Raw genomic sequence first — 18,723 nt, 5'->3', positions numbered from 1 at the left:
GGAATGCACAAGGGGCAATTAGAGGAACGTTGAGGTCTGAGGGTTATGGGGATAGAGAGTAGAGAGATTGGAGGGACAGGCGGGGAAAAGCCATGGAGGGATTTGAAAATGATGAGAATTTAAAAATCAAAGCATTGCTTCACCGGACCCAACGTAGGTCCGCAAGCACGGGGTGATAGGAGAATGTGACTTCCTGCGAGCTAAAACACAGACAGCAGAGCTTTGGATGACCTCCAAGTGTTAATGTGAGAACACAGTCAGGAGTGCGTTGAATAGTCAAGTCCAGAGGTAACAAATGCATGAATGAGGACTTTAGCAGATGAGTTGAGACAGGTGAAGTCAAGTGAAGTTACAGAGATGGAAATGGACAGTCTTAGTGATGGCACAAATAGGAGGTCAGAAGCTGATCGTGGGATCAAATTTCACACCAAGGCTGTAAACGGACTGGTATAATCTCAGACAATTGCCAGGGAGAGGGCTGGAATCAATAGCTAGAGAACAGAGTTTGGAACAAGACTCAAAACAAGGGCTTCAGTCTTCCCAATATTTAACTGAAGAAAATTTCTGCTCATCCAGTACTTTTCGTCAGATAAGCAGTCTGATAATTCAAAAACAATGGAAGAGTCAAGAGCAGTGGCGACGATGTAGGGTTGGGGGTCGTCTGCATACATGTGAAAACTAAAGCTGTGCCTTCAGATGATGTTACCAAGGGGCAGCATGTAGATGAGAAATGAGGGGGCCAAGGATAGATCTTAGGAGGGCACCAGAAGCAAGTGTGGGAGCAGGAAAAGAAGTAATTGCAAGTGATTCTCTGGCTATGATTAGATGGATAAGAATGGAATCAGCTAGGAGCAGTCCCTCCCAGATGGACGACAGTGGAGAGGTATTGGAGTATGATGGTGTGGTCAGCTGTGCCAAAGGCCGCAGACAGGTCAAGAAGGCGGAGGAGGAAGAGTTTATCTTTGTCACAGTCACACCAGTTCATTCTGTGGACAACAGCATCAGCTTTCACTATCAGGACAAAACAGAAATGAAAAAGGAAAAAGAATTGAATCTAAATCACAATTCTTCGTCACCATTTGATTTTTCAGCATTTTCTGGTGCATTGTGGTGGTCTAACAAGCTGTCAAATCCCATTTCTCTTTCAGAACTGCTTCCAATAGAAACACATGACATAATATATCTTTTCCAATGCTAGCGCATCTATCCCATTTGTATTGTGGAATAGCCTGAACAACACTGAGCAGTGCAGCTACTCAGACACAAGACTGGCACAATTGCAGTAGCTTTGAAATCACAAACATGACTAGTGTAAACAAAGTCACAATCAAACTTTGGCAATCTGGGTGGCACCTTCCCTAATGTTAGAGGTGAAGGGGTAGGGAGGAAAGAGAGAGAGAAGGGTCATAAGGACCAGCAGTGGAACAGTAAGATATCAGCCTGGCCCAAGCAGTGTCAGGGTGTTACCCTTCAGGTAAACTATTTTTGAAGAGTTACTTCTAATGGCACTGATGTGGTTGGAGACACTGGATCCAGGCCCATTTCAGTAACTTCATACTCAAGTTCTCAAACTCTCTTCATTCTCACTAGCCTGTCCCATAATCAAGCTGCGAGCATCCTTCGCACCTGTAATTGCTAACTTTTAGCAGCATTTGAAATCCTGTCAATTAGGAAGGAGGTAAATATAGAATAATGTCTTCTCAGGGCAAGAAAAACGTCCTGGCCAACATTTATCCTGTAGCCAACTATGCTAAAATAGATAAATAAAAGCAAGATACTGCAGATGCTAGAAATCTGAAATAAGAACAAAAAGTGCTGGAAAAACTCTGCAGGTCTGACAGCCTCTGCGGAGAGAGAAACAGAGTTAATGTTTCAAGTCGAATATGATTCTTCTTCAGGACTGATTATTATTTATGCTGTAAGGGACATATCATTTTATTTCTGTTGAACTGTGGAGTAAGATTACAATGGCTGGTTCGAAAGACATGTCCACTGGAACAGGATGAGAGATAAATACAATGTTGCCGTCCTGGAACAGAGTGTGCCATGAAAAGCAGGATGGTGCCAGAACGGAGTCCTGGACTAAGGGAGCTACCTGGCAACAATATTTTAATTGGCTCCTGACCTGGTTTGTGTGAGAGCAGTGCAGCAGAATAGCTCCTAGCATGAAAGGAACAAGATCTAAAACCTCTTGCTCCTGTGTGGAAGATTCCAGTAATTCCACAATAATAGCTAGCTGGCTTTTTCTTCTCACATCTTTATAGCCTGCTCTCTCTCTCTAAAAACCCCTGTCAAGAGGCAATGGGGAAAATCACTATTAGAGACATTGAAAAACAAGTGCTCAACCAGTGAACTAAAGATTGAAAGCACTGGAAGACCACCTTGTGTCATCAACAAGAACTGAAAGGAATTTGGAAGACATCGATCAAAATCAACCCATCGAATCCTGTATTCTGGAATTGGTGCTATTGAACTGTTTTATCCCACCCTTAAAATCCATGTTTTTGTGTGTCTTGTGTGCGTGCAAAGGGATTTAAGAAGGGGTAGAGTTTAGGATATAGAGTTAGAAATTAGCAGACTATATTTCTTTCTTTTGCCAATGGTTAACGACAGTTTGCTCAATAAGCAACTATTTACTTACTAAGTTTACAAACCTGATGCTCGCATTAAACAGTTAGGTAGAACTGGGGAAATCTAGTGGTTTGATCAAACTTTTTCACGTTTGTCACACCGCGGAGAACAATGGGGCTTGATATTACAGCGCAATTACCCCAGTGAGTCGTGAAAATGCTAAAACAGATCATCTGGTCAGTTATCTTATTGCTGTTGGTTGGACTTTACTACGACGTTCATCAACATTAAAATAATGACTACTCTTCAGAAGTAATTCATTGGTCTCAAAGCAGGTTGAGACATTCCAAGGACATGAAAGGCACTATATAAATGCAAGATTTCTTTATTCCACAATTTCAATGTATTTCTTTTTAATGCAATACTTGGTTGAATAGTTCCTTTTTAGAGTCCAGGCATTTAAAATAACAAGTGAGGGTGGTGTTCTGAGTTCACATATTTGGTTAAGAGAACCTCACCAGGATGGGGTGGGGAAGTAACAGATTATTCTGAAAACACATACATGCAGGAGGGTGTTGTACAGAAAAAGTACTTACTCCTAATTACACAAGTGTTAAAATCTATATTTCTGGGTAGGGAAGAGAAGAGGATTAAAGAGAACATGAAAAAGTCATAATCGTTCATTTCTAACAAATACTAAGCCAGAAAAGGACTGTTATTATGCACCATGATCAGCCTGGCTGCTTGCCAGCTGACAAATACTGCCTGGAAATCCAGAATATTGATGGCACTCCATATACATCACAGGTAAAGAAACTTCCTACTGCATTTTGCTCAGAATCACTCCTGTTCCAATGAGAACACATGTGGCAATATGTCCATTCTCAACATGCCAAACAGAACCAGATTCTAGACGAGGTAGCTCTTAAAATTGCAACAACTTCTGTATAAAGTATAAAAGCAAAATACTGCGGATGTTGGAAATCTGAAACAAAAACAAAAAATGCTGGAAAAACTCAAATTTAGCAGCTCTGACACTTCTCTTCGCTGACCTCTCTGTCTCCATTTCTGGTGACTGTCTACCAATATCCATTACAAGCCTACCGACTCCCACAGCTACCTCAACTATAGCTCCTCACACCCTGCTTCCTACAAGGACTCCATCCCATTCTCCCAGTTCCTTCGCCTCCGTCGCATCTGTTCTGATGATGCCACTTTCCAAAACAGTTCCTCTGACACGTCTTCCTTCTTCCTTAACCGAGGTGTCCCACCCCCACCCCTGGTTGACAGGGTCCTCAACCGTGTCCGACCCATCTCTCATGCCTCTGCCCTCATATCTTCCCCTCCTTCCCAGGACCATGATAGGGTCCTCCTTGTCCTCACTTTTCACTCCACCAGCCACCGCATTTGAAGGGTCATCCTCTGTCATTTCCACCAACTCCAGATGCCACCACCAAACATCTTCCTTCACCCTGTCAGCATTCTGTCAGGACCGTTCCCTCTGAGAAACCCTGGGCCACTCCTCCATCACCCCAAATACCTCATCCCCTTCCCACAGCATCTTCCCATGCAATTGGAGAAGGTGCAACACCTGCCTCTTTACCTCCTCACCATCCAAGGGTGCAAACACTCCTTTCAGGTGAAGCAGCGCTTCACTTGCACCTTCTTCAATTTGGTCTACTGCATTCGCTGCTCCCAATGTGATCTGCTCTACATTGGGGAGACCAAAGGCAGGCTGGGTGACCGCTTTGTGGAACACCTTCGGTCTGTCCGCAAGCATGACCCAGACCTCACTGTCGCTTGCCATTTCAACACTGCACCCTGCTCCCATGCCTGTCCTTGGCCTGCTGCAACGTTCCGGAGAAGCCCAATGCAAACTAGAGGAACAGCACCTCATCTTCCGATTAGGCACTTTACAGCCTTCCTGACTTAACATTGAGTTCAACAACTTCAGACAATGAACTCTCTCCTCCATCCTCACCCCTTTTTTTACACTTTCATTCATTTATCCAGTTTTATCCCCTCATCTCTCCTTCTATCCTTTTTATATGCTCTTAATAATGAGCAGACTGAGAAGATAACTGACTAGAGTCACAGAATGGTTACAGCACAGAGGCCATCATTCAGACCATTGTGACAATGCCAGCTCTCTGCAAAAGCAACTTAACTAGTCCCATTCGTACCCTCCCCCACCCCAGACTCCCTCCCCCTTTTCTCCACAGTCCTGCACATTTTCATTTCTAGATAATTAACCGATTTTCTTTTGAAGACTTCTATTGAATCTACCTCCACCACACTCTTGGGGCAGTGCATTCCAAATCCTACCCACTTGCTGTGTAAAAACATTTTTCATGTTGTCATTGCTTCCTTTTCCAATCACCTTAAATTTGTGCCCTCTGTTTCTCGATCCTTCTACCAATAGGAACAGTTTCACCCCATCTGCTCTGTCCAGACCCATGATTTTGAATGCATCTACCAAATCTCCCTCCTAATCTTCCCTTCTCCAAGAAGAACAGCCCCAGCTTCTCCAATCTATACAGGTAATTGAAGTTCCTCATCCCTGGAACCTTTTTCACGAATCTATTCTGCACCACCTCGAATGCCTTCACATCCTTCCTAGAGTGTGGTACCCAGAGCTGGGCGCAGTACTCCTGTTGAGGCCAGAGACTAGTGCTTTGCTTTTAAACAAGTTTATCATAACTTCTTCCTTTTGTACTCTGTGCCCCACTAAAGCTAGCACCATAGTTATCAAGTTGGAGAAGTGCACATTTACCTGGGAACACAGTAGGTTCAAAACAATGTTTTTTACTTTCAGACTAATACTGTATGTGATTGTATGCATAATCATTGACTAATGCTGGACTATGAAGAAAAGCACAACAAGGCAACAAATAGAAATTAGAATAATTATTTTATTAGAATAAGTAGGGGTATGGTAGCATCGTGGTCATGTTGCTGGAATAATAATTCAGAGGCCAGGACTAATGACCCAGAGACACGAGCTCAAATCCAACCATGGCAACTAAGGGAATGGAAATCTAATTAATAAGTCTGGAAGTAAAGCTAATCTCAGTAATGATGACTATAAATCTAGCGTTGGTTGTTGCAAAAACCTGTCTGGTTCACTAATGTCCCTTAGGGAAGGAAATCTTCCATCCTTACCTGGTCTGGCCTATATGTAACTCCAGACCCACAGCAATGTGGCTGATTCTTTGCTGCCCTCAGTTCAAAGGCAATGAGGGACAGCCAACAAATGCTGGCCTTACAAGCAACACCCACATCCCATGAAAGAATTTTTTTAAAAAATCAGTAATGGTTACCAAGTAACCACCGGGTTGCTGTTAAAAAAAAAAACCATCTGATCCACCAATATCCTTTAGAGAAGGAAATCTGCCATCTTTACCCAGTCCGGCCTGTGAGGTTGACTCTTTACTGCCCTCTGAAATGGCCTAGCAAGCCAGTTAATTGTATCAAAAACCACTCCCACAGAACAATAATCCACATAGACTGCAGCGGTTCACAAAAGTGGCTCAATACACTTTCACAATACCAGCAACACCCCCACATCCTGCAAACAGACAAAGAAAAAGAACATCTCCAGCAGTAGCTGAAAGAGTTGAGAGTGGCAACTCTGGATTAAGGATCTGACCCAAAAAGGTAGCCAATTTTTCTCCTCCAGATACCACCAGGCCTAAATGTCCTAAATGAATATTCAGTCATTTTGTCAAAATGACTTTGTCCCAAATCTTTATTCTTTCTAAATTAGAGAAAAATGAAGGTGAATTTTGCATTTCAAAAATTAAGTGTAATAAACAGAAAAAAAAAGTTTTGAAAGGTTATTTTATTTCCACTTCTAACTCTTCTGCAGCTTTGGTGCTTATGAATCAGCCTGGATCATGCAAAAAAAAAACGTTGTATTAACAAGAAGGCGGAGTGTTCTGAAGAAATGGCACCCAACTTTTTCACATGGGCAGGCTGTCTGCCATGATGACCTCCGTCTTAGCTTTGAAAAGATGGTGCTTGTCACTCAAAAGAAAAACAATGCTATCTTTGCAGAAAACATTTTTTATAAACACATATAAAAGCAACAAAAAAAAATGCTAGTAAGTTTTCAATTATAGAAAAATCCACAAATTATATTCGACTGATAGAAATCCAATCACAGGTCTCCCCAACAGATAAGCTGTGTTTTAGAGATTGCACTTTAGGGAACAAAATGTACACAGTTCATGTGCATCGCATGGTGGCGCCAAACATCAATTCAGGTCACCAAGCAGATTTGAAATAAGCTGCTTTGCTCTCAGTCTGTTTCTGTACTTGTAAACTGCAACTTGGAAGATTTCTTCTCTGTTGGCGGTGATGGTGTGTTACAATTCACTCGGGAAGTCCAGGTTGTTCTGGCAACATGCGCTTTTAAATGCATGTTGTAGTCTGGAGCTACAGATAGTGATGGTAGAGGCTCTAACATCCTTTCCACCCCATAGCTGACCAGGAATCTCTCCCACTCTTACCGCCTGCCATAGGCGTGTGTTGCATACATTGTCAATGCTGCTGATAACATCTGTATTCTTCATTCTTATACACAATGCACTTCATGAAGAATCCCCATGCCCACTTCCCCAAAATAGTTTGAAATCCTTAATAATAAAAAGCAAAATGCTGGAAAAACTCAACAGGTCTGGCAGCATCTGTGGAGAGAGAAACAGAGTTAACGTTAAGACCAACGTGACTCTTCTTCAGAACAGATGCTGTCAGACCTGAGTTTTTCCAGCTGTTTTTATTTCAGATCTCCAGCATCCACAATATTTTGCTTTTATTTTAGTCTTAAATCTTTTCCTTTTGCAAGCTAGTCGTAAAGCACACTGCTTATGATGTGATTGAGCACGAGGATCAATTTACATCAGCACTCTCAAGATTTATCCCATGGACAATAGTTTGACAGCACCATCATAGATGATATAGACATTTATAATTGACCTGTTAAACTCTGTTTATTACTTATTTCCCTGTAGCAGGATGATATATGACCATAGGAACAGGAGGCCCATATCCCTTCATACCTTTGGTTAACAATAATCAATCTCAGATTTAAAAATTAGTTTATCTAGCATCGAATCTCATAATCCGAGACTCCTCTGTCAAAACAAATAGTTCCTATATACCTTATTTCCACCATTTCAATCTCAGTAAAGACAGGCAAATTTTTTTTTAAATCAGAAATCCCAGTTATTTACTAAAACAATGAAACCACAACATTCCACGATTTAAAGACAGACGGGATTTTGAAAAAGAGACTTGTTAGCAAAACTTTTCGTCTTGCACTCAAGACAGACGCAAGAATGCCAAATTTCAAAGGGAGCAGCAAGCAATGCACTTTTTTGGATTAAACAAAAGCATGGGGGACAATAGCTCCTTGGTGCATTCTCCGTGTTGAGTCAACTTGTCAACCAATCAGCACCTTTTCTCATTTAGTAAAAGTTGTTGTTCCCTTTGAAATTTGACATTCTTGCATCTGTCCTAATGAGTGCAGGATGAAAAACTTAGTCAGCATGTCTTTCTCAGCAATACTCAAGAAGAATTTTTACTATACATGAATCAAACAAAGCAAACACTAAATACTATCTTAGCTAACCATCTATACTCGAACATCCAGAATCAACACAAATTAACAGGCAAATTGCAGTCAATTATGGATTATAAATTACACATTAAATGGCAGATACAACTAAGACAGGGCTTATGAATTGGCACAACAGTCCACACAGCACAAGGGTTATTAAACTCAGTCACAAAGTCCTTCAAAACGTTGGCTTCTTCAAAGAATTTCAGCTCATGTTCTTCCAGGATATAGTCTGATCCCCAACTGACACCAGCGCACAGAGTTCCCTGGGCACAGCCTTCAGCAAAACATGGTGCACATCTGCAGAACTTGGTCTGGAAGGCATAGATCCTTTTTTTTTTAAAATTCATTTATGGGATGTGGGCATCACTAGCTAGGTCAGCTTTAATTGCCCATCCCTAGTTGCCCTCGAGGTAGTGGGGCTGAACTGCTGCAGTCCCTGTGGTGTAGGTACACCCAGTACTGTTAGGGAGGGAGTTCCAGGATTTTGAACCAGCGACAGTGATGGAACGGCGATATAGTTCCAAGTCAGGATGGTGAGTGACTTGGAGGGGAACTTGCATGTGGTGGTGTTCCCATCTATCTGCCACCTTTGTCCTTCTAGATATTAGCAGTCGTGGGTTGTAAGGTGCTGCCAAAGGAGCCTTGGTGAGTTTATGCAGTTCATCTTTTAGATGGTACACACTGCTGCCACTCTTTTGTTGGTGGAAGGAGTGATTGTTTGCTGAATGGGTGCCAATGAGGCGGGCTGCTTTGTCCAGGATGTCGTCAAGCTTCTTGAGTGTTGTTGGAGATGCACTTATCTATACATGTGGACTATATTCTATCACATTCCTGAGATGCGCCGTGTAGACGGTACAGTCTTTGGGGAGTCAGGAGGTAAGTTACCGTAGGATTCAGAGTTAGAGTTATACAACACAGAAACAGGCCCTTCAGCCCATCATTTCCATTCCTAGTCTCTGACCTACTCTTGTAGCCACAGTATTTATGTGCTAGTCCAGTTCAGTTTCTGGTCAATGGTAACTCCCAAGATGTTGATTGTGAGGGATTCAGTGATGGTAATGCCATTGAACATCAAGGAGCGATGGTTAGATTCTCTCTTGTTGGAGATGGTCATCGCCTGGCACTTGTGTGGCACGAATGTTACTTGTCAACCCAAGCCTGGATATCGTCCAGATCTTGCTGCATTTGGGCATGGACTGCTTCAGTACCTGAGGAGTTGCGAATGGTGCTGAACATTGTGCAATCGTCAGCGAACATCCCCACTTCTGACCTTATGATGGAAGGAAGGTCGTTGATGAAGCAGCTGAAGATCGTTGGGCCTGAGGACACTAGGTATCTTGCAATGATGCCCTGGAAGTAAGATGATTGACCTCCAACAACCATAACCATCTTCCTTTGTGCTGGATATGACTCCAGCCAGCTGAGAGTTTTCCCCCGATTCCCACTGACTCCAGTTTTGCTAGGGCTCCTTGATGCCACAGAAACATCTGCAGCAACTTTCTCCACTTTTGGATCTGGACTCCGGCTTCTTCAGCACACCTATACTGCACCACTGGACTCAAACTACACAGCTTGGGTGGCTCTGCATCCCTTTAGGTAGACTCAAACAGTTTGTCTGCCCAGAAGTTTTGGCATCCAAATCTGTTTGTTTCCTTCCTGTTTCCAGTTAGGGTCTACCTCAAAAAACACAAACTCTGAAATCACAGATTCCATCATACCCTTAAATTCTAGAGAGTACAGCTATAGTTGGTAAGACCAGGGTCCTTTCACCCATCTTTCCAATTAATCGAAACATAACTGAGGAATGGCTTTCCATATTTGTGCCAAATTTTATTACATATACTTTCCAGGTTTGTGTCTCAACCCTTTTTAAAATAATAGTATGATAGCCACACATAATGTTTGGTCTGGCCAGTAAGCCAGAACTAATATCATTTATTTGACTGGTAATCAATTCAGCCTTTCAGATATGCCTCAGTAATTTACTAACTCTAACAACAGCTGTTCAAGTACAGTTACAACACTGGCATCAACCCAGTGATGTGGAAAAATGGGTGTGCCTTGTCCACAAAAAAAAGGATCCAATCTGGCTAGTTACCACCCATCAGTCCACTCTCCATCAACAACCAAGTGATGGAAGGTGTCGTCAACAGTGCTATCAAGCGGCACTTGCTTCTGACGCTCAGTTTGGGTTTCACCCAGGCCACTCAGCTCCTGACCACATTGCAGCCTTGGACCAAATATGGACCAGAACTAAACTCAAGGGGGAAGATGAGAGTGACTGCCCTTGACTACAAGGAAGCATTTGACCAAGTGTGGCATTGAGGAGACCCAACAAAACTGGAGTCAATGAGAATCAGAGGGAAAACTCTTCACTGACTGGAGTCATACCTAACACAAAGGAAGACGGTTGAGGTTGTTAGAGGCTAATCATCGCAGTCCCACAATAGTGCTGCAGATATTGGAAGTTCAAATTTAGTTTTAAAAGTCATCACTCTACAGGGATCATAACAATGAGGCTTTTTCTTTGTCCAACTGAATCCATGCCGTAAACTTGTATAGAACCTTGATTAGACCACTCTTAATTCCTATTTTCAAAAGGATATAGAGGCTCTGGAGGTGAAAAAGGATTTACAAGGCTGATACCAAAAGAGAGTATACACCAATCAGGAAGGATCGAGCAGATGGGGGAGGCTGAGGGGTGACCTGATAAAGGTTTTTAAGATTATGAAAATATTTGATGGGATCGATGTAAAGATGTTTTCACTTGTGGGGAGACCAATAATCAGGACCATAATAATAAATGCAATAGGGTATTCAGAAGAAGCTTCTTTACCCAGAGTAGCAAGAATGTGGCAATCACCTCTACAAAGAGTAATTGAGCCAAATAACAGTTGCATTTAAAGGGGAAGCTGGATAAACATATGAAGGTAAAAGCTTGTAATTATTTGTCAGCACAGAACTTGAGTATTGTTGATAAAAGACATTTTGTCGGAGAGAGAGAGAGAGCAATGCCTTGACCAGAATCAAGCTGCCTGGTTTAAAACTTCAAACAATACTTGGCAGTTAACTGTCAGTCACCATTAAATGGTGCATTCTCAATGGCAATGCCTCTACCACTTGCCAACCAATCAGCACTCACTCCCTCTTCTCATACAGTATAAAGTTGTTGCTTCCCCTGACATTGGTATCCTTGTGAATGTCCTGATGAGCGCAAGATGAAAAGCTTCGACAAGATGCCTTTTATCAGCAGTACTAAAGTAAAAGTCTGCGTCAAGATTAGGTGAAAAGAGGCAGAAGGCCGTTCATGTGATGCATGATCCAGCTGGGTGGAACAGCCTGTTACTGTGCTGTACATTCTAATGTCATGCAATGTAAGTTGTTGTAAGGATCTCATCATGTACCTGCAAATGGATTCACACTTGCTGTGCCATGGAGGCCTTGACATATTGGTACTACAATCGACTACAGCAGATATCACAGGAATGTGTTCACATTGTGCCATGGGAAGCCAGTCTTGACATACTCTAATTTGCTACAGCAGATACCACAGGGGCATGCCAACAACAAGTGCAGGGAGAAAACCGTGACACATCCAGATCTCCTACAGATTTTTCATATATCAAAACACCGTTGAGGTTCACCTTTGTTTTGTGTACAGCTCTAGATTGCATAAAATGCAGTGTTTCAAACTCCTTTTACAATACACAGTGCATGTTATATGCAAACAAAAAACCCAAAAGAAATATGGCTGCTTTAGAAGATTATTTATTCAACGACTGATCTAAAACAAGGCTAATAGTACTTCTCTTAAAATAGAGACAATGGTCCCAACAGCCCATGGATTTTCTAGGACAAGGCACAATAGGCACAGATGATACACGAGTTTATTGCTAGCTAAAATAACTGTTTAACCTTGTGCATTGAAGTAAGCCACTTCCAGCATTAGGTCAGTTTGAGGTTAAGCTACGAAACTCCTTGCTCAATTGTACAAAAACTGTAAGAATAACACTGGCTTATCATGACAAATGCAAAAATGAAATGCACCAGAGAACAGTGCTCCATTTAACTGAAAACTACTGAAAATTTATTGGACTCCTTAGAATCTAAATGTTACCAATGTAACCTTTGGAGGATTGCAATTTGAGCTAGTAACTAATTTCTCTTACAGACCCATTATGAAACAATCATAAAAGTACAAAAAACATAAGGCACACATGAAATGAACTCCAATTTCCCAGTTAGAACCACACGAGCAAAATTCTAAAAAACATGTTTGCTTTTAAAGTCTGATGTGTAAAAGTTCAATTTCCAAACCTGCCCTATTTCAATAGCTCATAAAAAGAAATAAACTGCACTGAGTTACTTAAATTTATTAAAGAACTTTAAAGCGATCAAAAAAAAGTGATGGAACAAGGTTAATCCGAAGTGAAGAAAACAAGAATTACATCTGCTCATTATAAATATATCTGTATAATAGCCAAGAAGAAGAATGATGCCAGGTTCCAGGATTAAGGTCTATATAAATACAGCCAGCATCACCAACTCCAGATGTTTTTCCACAGAGTGCTCGCGAGGCTGCAGTGTACAAGTCAGAGACAGACCCAGATGCAGGCCCTGGGGTTTCAAAGTATTGTCTCTGAATATATTTCTTAAAAAATCAAGACCATGCAAGTGGCACCAACGAATAGATTCTGACTGCAGTCCAAACTGAGTCTAAAGCCCAATAAGAAGCAAAACATGAAATACCAAGAAGAAAGCAACACAGAAGGTAAATCACTCATTAAACTTCATGTTTCAGAGTTGAAGATGCCTTTCTGGTGACATGTAGGAAAGAGTAAGAATTGGCACATGAACTAAACATGAGTTATCATTCCTTAAAACTTCCCTGATTATAAACTGGCGCTTAGTAATACAGAGCCTGAATATTGCTGAAGAGAGATGTGTGGCTGATGCTTTTCATCTTACACTCGTCAGGACAAACAGTACCAAATTTCAAACAATCACAATAACTTATACCTGAATTTTCCTGAATGATTTCCTCTTCCCTAAAAAATAACTACAAAAAATTGGATTCTCAAATGATTCCACTTTGCTTGTAACACTAAAGCAGGAAATACTGTTAATTACTTAGTATAATCAACAATTTAGAGAACACTAGGAAATCTTTAGGGATGATTTACAAGCAAATCTGATCTAAAGGGTCTGAGTTGAAGTGCAAAACCACAAGTGAATTGGAGAAATTTACAACCAATCATTGACCCAAGACGAAACAACATGCTTCAAGGTGCTCTTGTTTGTAACACAGAATCAGGAGCACAGGAGGCGGTCTTATTGGCCCTCTGTAAGACCAACACAGCTTAGTCTCACATTGCCCACCTTTTCCCCACAGCCCTGCACATATATTCTGAAACTAAAAACAGAAAATGTTGGAAACGCTAAGCAGGTCAGGCAGCAATTGTGGACAAAGAATCAAAGCTAAATGCTCAGGTCAATGGCCTTTCACCAGAACTGGAAGATTTAGAACTCGGTCAGAAGCTGCCTGACCTGCTGAGTGTTTCCAGCATTTTCTGGTTTTTATCTCAGTCTTCCAACATTTTGCTTTTGTAATTTAGAAACTCAGTTTGACACTATGGGTACTCAACAACACATGGCCACATCCAGACCAAGACTGTAGTACAACCATTGTTTGTAAATGCAAACTGAACAATAAATCAGCTGAGAGAAAAATATTAATAGTACACAGGTAAAGGCATAATTACAAGTATGACAAACATCTTAGCAAAACAAAAACAAATAGTGAGAAAAGGGCATTAGAAACAAGATCAAAGGCTAACAGTAAATTTTTAAAAACATCAAGCATTGCACGTTATCTCATGTGTTTATCCTGCCTAATCTTTTAGAGTAATAGAGAAAAAAAACAAATTTCAACCCAAATAAACTCATTTGTAATAATCGTATTCATGTACCTTACAATCCTCTAATAGCATTGAGATTGAGATGAAATGAAGCATAATAAATACTACACAGGTCACCCCCTCACGCCCCCCCCTCCCCGCAAAAAAAAAATGCAATATTAATACAATTGCCTTTTTTCAATGTAGAAGACAACAGACTGTTCTGACAGTATCTCTGGGAGTGAAAAGCAATTACAGTATCTTGATGCTGACGTTTCTCAAAGTGGACAAAAATAATCTACTGATTTGGATCAAATTCCCAACTAGTGGAGGAGGACCAAGAGCAGGAGTATAGGGGAGACACACTGGCGGAAAGAGGGAGAGGAAAACTTGGGTGGGGTGGGGGGGAGACACACAGGAAGAGGCAGGTAGACAGACAGGGCGGGGGCAGGGATGGGGGAAGGAGAGACTGGGGGAGGCTGAGATGGGAGACCGGGGGGAGGGATGAGAAAGGAGATCGGGGGGAGGGGGGGTGAGATGGGAGACCCCAGGGGAATGGGGGGGTGGTGGGAGAATAGTCCTTTGGGGGTGTGGGGTGGAATCTGGGGGGGGGGGGGGGGGGGGGGGGGGGCACACGGAATCTGGGGGAGGGGGAGAATGGGGGGGATCGGAGGAGATGGGGGGAGGAAATAAAGATTAGGGGATGGGGAAGGAAGGGAGATTGGCGGGGTGAGATAGGGAGGTTGGGGGCGTGGGGAAGGGAGGGAGATTGGGGGGGTGGGGAAGGGAGGGAGATTGGGGGGGTGGGGAAGGGAGGGAGATTGGGGGGGTGGGGAAGGGAGGGAGATTGGGGGGTGGGGGAGGGAGGGAGATGGGGGGGTGGGGAAGGGAGGGAGATGGGGGGGTGGGGAAGGGAGGGAGATGGGGGGGTGGGGAAGGGAGGGAGATGGGGAAGGGAGGGAGATTGGGGGGGGTTTGGGGAAGGGAGGGAGATTGCGGGGGGGTGGGGAAGGGAGGGAGATTGCGGGGGGGTGGGGAAGGGAGGGAGATTGCGGGGGGGTGGGGAAGGGAGGGAGATTGCGGGGGGGTGGGGAAGGGAGGGAGATTGGGGGGGTGGGGAAGGGAGGGAGATTGTGGGGGGGCATGGGGAAGGGAGGGAGATTAGGGGGGTGGGGAAGGGAGGGAGATTGGGGAGGCGTGGGGAAGGGAGGGAGATTGGGGGGGTGGGGAAGGGAGATGGGGGGGCGTGGGGAAGGGAGATGGGGGGGCGTGGGGAAGGGAGATGGGGGGGCGTGGGGAAGGGAGGGAGATTGGGGGGACGTGGGGAAGGGAGGGAGTTTGGGGGGGCGTGGGGAAGGGAGGGAGTTTGGGGGGGCGTGGGGAAGGGAGGGAGTTTGGGGGGGGCGTGGGGAAGGGAGGGAGATTGGGGGGGGCGTGGGGAAGGGAGGGAGATTGGGGGGGGCGTGGGGAAGGGAGGGAGATTGGGGGGGGCGTGGGAAGGGAGGGAGATTGGGGGGGCGTGGGGAAGGGAGGGAGATTGGGGGGCGTGGGGAAGGGAGGGAGATTGGGGGGCGTGGGGAAGGGAGGGAGATTGGGGGGCGTGGGGAAGGGAGGGAGATTGGGGGGGCGTGGGGAAGGGAGGGAGATTGGGGGGGCGTGGGGAAGGGAGGGAGATTGCGGGGAGGTGGGGAAGGGAGGGAGATTGGGGGGCGTGGGGAAGGGAGGGAGATTGGGGGGCGTGGGGAAGGGAGGGAGATTGGGGGGCGTGGGGAAGGGAGGGAGATTGGGGGGGCATGGGGAAGGGAGGGAGATTGGGGGGGCGTGGGGAAGGGAGGGAGATTGCGGGGAGGTGGAGTAGGGAGGGAGATTGCGGGGAGGTGGGGAAGGGAGGGAGATTGGGGGGGCGTGGGGAAGGGAGGGAGATTGGGGGGGCGTGGGGAAGGGAGGGAGATTGGGGGGGCATGGGGAAGGGAGGGAGATTGCGGGGAGGTGGGGAAGGGAGGGAGATTGCGGGGAGGTGGGGAAGGGAGGGAGATTGGGGGGGCGTGGGGAAGGGAGGGAGATTGCGGGGGGGTGGGGAAGGGAGGGAGATTGGGGGGGGTGGGGAAGGGAGGGAGATTGCGGGGGGGTGGGGAAGGGAGGGAGATTGGGGGGGGCGTGGGGAAGGGAGGGAGATTGGGGGGGCGTGGGGAAGGGAGGGAGATTGGGGGGGCGTGGGGAAGGGAGGGAGATTGGGGGGGCGTGGGGAAGGGAGGGAGATTGGGGGGGCGTGGGGAAGGGAGGGAGATTGGGGGGGAGGTAGGGAAGGGAGGGAGATTGCGGGGAGGTGGGGAAGGGAGGGAGATTGGGGGGGCGTGGGGAAGGGAGGGAGATTGGGGGGGCGTGGGGAAGGGAGGGAGATTGCGGGGGGGTGGGGAAGGGAGGGAGATTGGGGGGGGCGTGGGGAAGGGAGGGAGATTGGGGGGGCGTGGGGAAGGGAGGGAGATTGGGGGGGGTGGGGAAGGGAGGGAGATTGGGGGGGCGTGGGGAAGGGAGGGAGATTGGGGGGGCGTGGGGAAGGGAGGGAGATTGGGGGGGCGTGGGGAAGGGAGGGAGATTGGGGGGGCGTGGGGAAGGGAGGGAGATTGCGGGGAGGTGGGGAAGGGAGGGAGATTGCGGGGAGGTGGGGAAGGGAGGGAGATTGCGGGGAGGTGGGGAAGGGAGGGAGATTGGGGGGGCGTGGGGAAGGGAGGGAGATTGCGGGGGGGTGGGGAAGGGAGGGAGATTGGGGGGGGTGGGGAAGGGAGGGAGATTGGGGGGGCGTGGGGAAGGGAGGGAGATTGGGGGGGCGTGGGGAAGGGAGGGAGATTGAGGGGGCGTGGGGAAGGGAGGGAGATTGGGGGGGCGTGGGGAAGGGAGGGAGATTGCGGGGAGGTGGGGAAGGGAGGGAGATTGCGGGGAGGTGGGGAAGGGAGGGAGATTGGGGGGGCGTGGGGAAGGGAGGGAGTTTGGGGGGGGCGTGGGGAAGGGAGGGAGATTGGGGGGGGCGTGGGGAAGGGAGGGAGATTGGGGGGGGCGTGGGGAAGGGAGGGAGTTTGGGGGGGGCGTGGGGAAGGGAGGGAGATTGGGGGGGGGCGTGGGGAAGGGAGGGAGATTGGGGGGGGGCGTGGGGAAGGGAGGGAGATTGCGGGGGGGTGGGGAAGGGAGGGAGATTGGGGGGGCGTGGGGAAGGGAGGGAGATTGGGGGGGCGTGGGGAAGGGAGGGAGATTGGGGGGGCGTGGGGAAGGGAGGGAGATTGGGGGGGCGTGGGGAAGGGAGGGAGATTGGGGGGGCGTGGGGAAGGGAGGGAGATTGGGGGGGCGTGGGGAAGGGAGGGAGATTGGGGGGGCGTGGGGAAGGGAGGGAGATTGGGGGGGCGTGGGGAAGGGAGGGAGATTGGGGGGGCGTGGGGAAGGGAGGGAGATTGGGGGGGCGTGGGGAAGGGAGGGAGATTGCGGGGGCGTGGGGAAGGGAGGGAGATTGGGGGGGCGTGGGGAAGGGAGGGAGATTGGGGGGGCGTGGGGAAGGGAGGGAGATTGGGGGGGCGTGGGGAAGGGAGGGAGATTGGGGGGGCGTGGGGAAGGGAGGGAGATTGGGGGGGCGTGGGGAAGGGAGGGAGATTGGGGGGGCGTGGGGAAGGGAGGGAGATTGCGGGGGGGGTGGGGAAGGGAGGGAGATTGGGGGGGGTGGGGAAGGGAGGGAGATTGGGGGGGCGTGGGGAAGGGAGGGAGATTGGGGGGGGCGTGGGGAAGGGAGGGAGATTGAGGGGGGGTGGGGAAGGGAGGGAGATTGCGGGGGGGTGGGGAAGGGAGGGAGATTGGGGGGGCGTGGGGAAGGGAGGGAGATTGGGGGGGCGTGGGGAAGGGAGGGAGATTGGGGGGGCGTGGGGAAGGGAGGGAGATTGGGGGGGGCGTGGGGAAGGGAGGGAGATTGGGGGGGCGTGGGGAAGGGAGGGAGATTGGGGGGGGCGTGGGGAAGGGAGGGAGATTGGGGGGCGTGGGGAAGGGAGGGAGATTGGGGGGGGCGTGGGGAAGGGAGGGAGATTGGGGGGGCGTGGGGAAGGGAGGGAGATTGGGGGGGCGTGGGGAAGGGAGGGAGATTGGGGGTTGGTGCTGTGCCTCCCACTGTCGGTCTGCGGGCACCTGGACATTCCCATCAGTTGGGGGAGGTCGAGGGGAGGGGAAGCGGAGGGTGACCTTGCCGGGCGGGGTTGATGCTTTCCCCCACCCCCCCAAGTCTGGGACCGGCCCGGAGTGTCCGTCCAGCGCCGGCGGGGTCAGCGCAGCTCTCCCCACGGTGGGGATCAGCAGCTCCCGGCCCATAAAAGCGGCCGTTGGTGTAACCGCCGCCGGCTGAGGGAGTAAAGGGGCCCCGGAGGCCGGCCACCAACAGGCTGCTTACCTGGCGCGGCTCCGCCTGCTCAAAGGAAGCCATCTTTACAGCCTCGACCAGTCGATCACAGATACAACACCTGCCAGCTTCCCGCGCCAAGCACGTCAAATAGATCACAGATCACCTCAAACACCATTACCATCAAAATGTTTTTTCAAAAATATTATCGTATGGACCTGTTCCAAATCCTAATTTTAATCTAAAATTAATTGTTAGATTCT

At 47.6% G+C, this 18,723-nt stretch overlaps 1 protein-coding gene across 1 annotated transcript in view; it reads right to left on the bottom strand.

Moving 5' to 3' along the window:
* The window catches only part of pex14 (peroxisomal biogenesis factor 14), a 195,791-nt gene extending 177,165 nt beyond the window's left edge, over positions 1-18,626 (bottom strand). Inside the window, exon 1 of the mRNA XM_041206601.1 lies at positions 18,512-18,626. Within this exon, the coding sequence (XP_041062535.1) occupies positions 18,512-18,544 (33 nt within the window). The 5' untranslated portion in view covers positions 18,545-18,626. The remainder of the gene's footprint in view (positions 1-18,511) is intronic.
* Positions 18,627-18,723: the final 97 nt, after the last annotated feature.

This window comes from Carcharodon carcharias, chromosome 15 (assembly GCF_017639515.1).
Source record: "Carcharodon carcharias isolate sCarCar2 chromosome 15, sCarCar2.pri, whole genome shotgun sequence".
Lineage (NCBI taxonomy): Eukaryota > Metazoa > Chordata > Chondrichthyes > Lamniformes > Lamnidae > Carcharodon > Carcharodon carcharias.
Note: the sequence above shows the minus strand (reverse complement) of the source record. Positions and strands in the feature narration are given on the sequence as shown.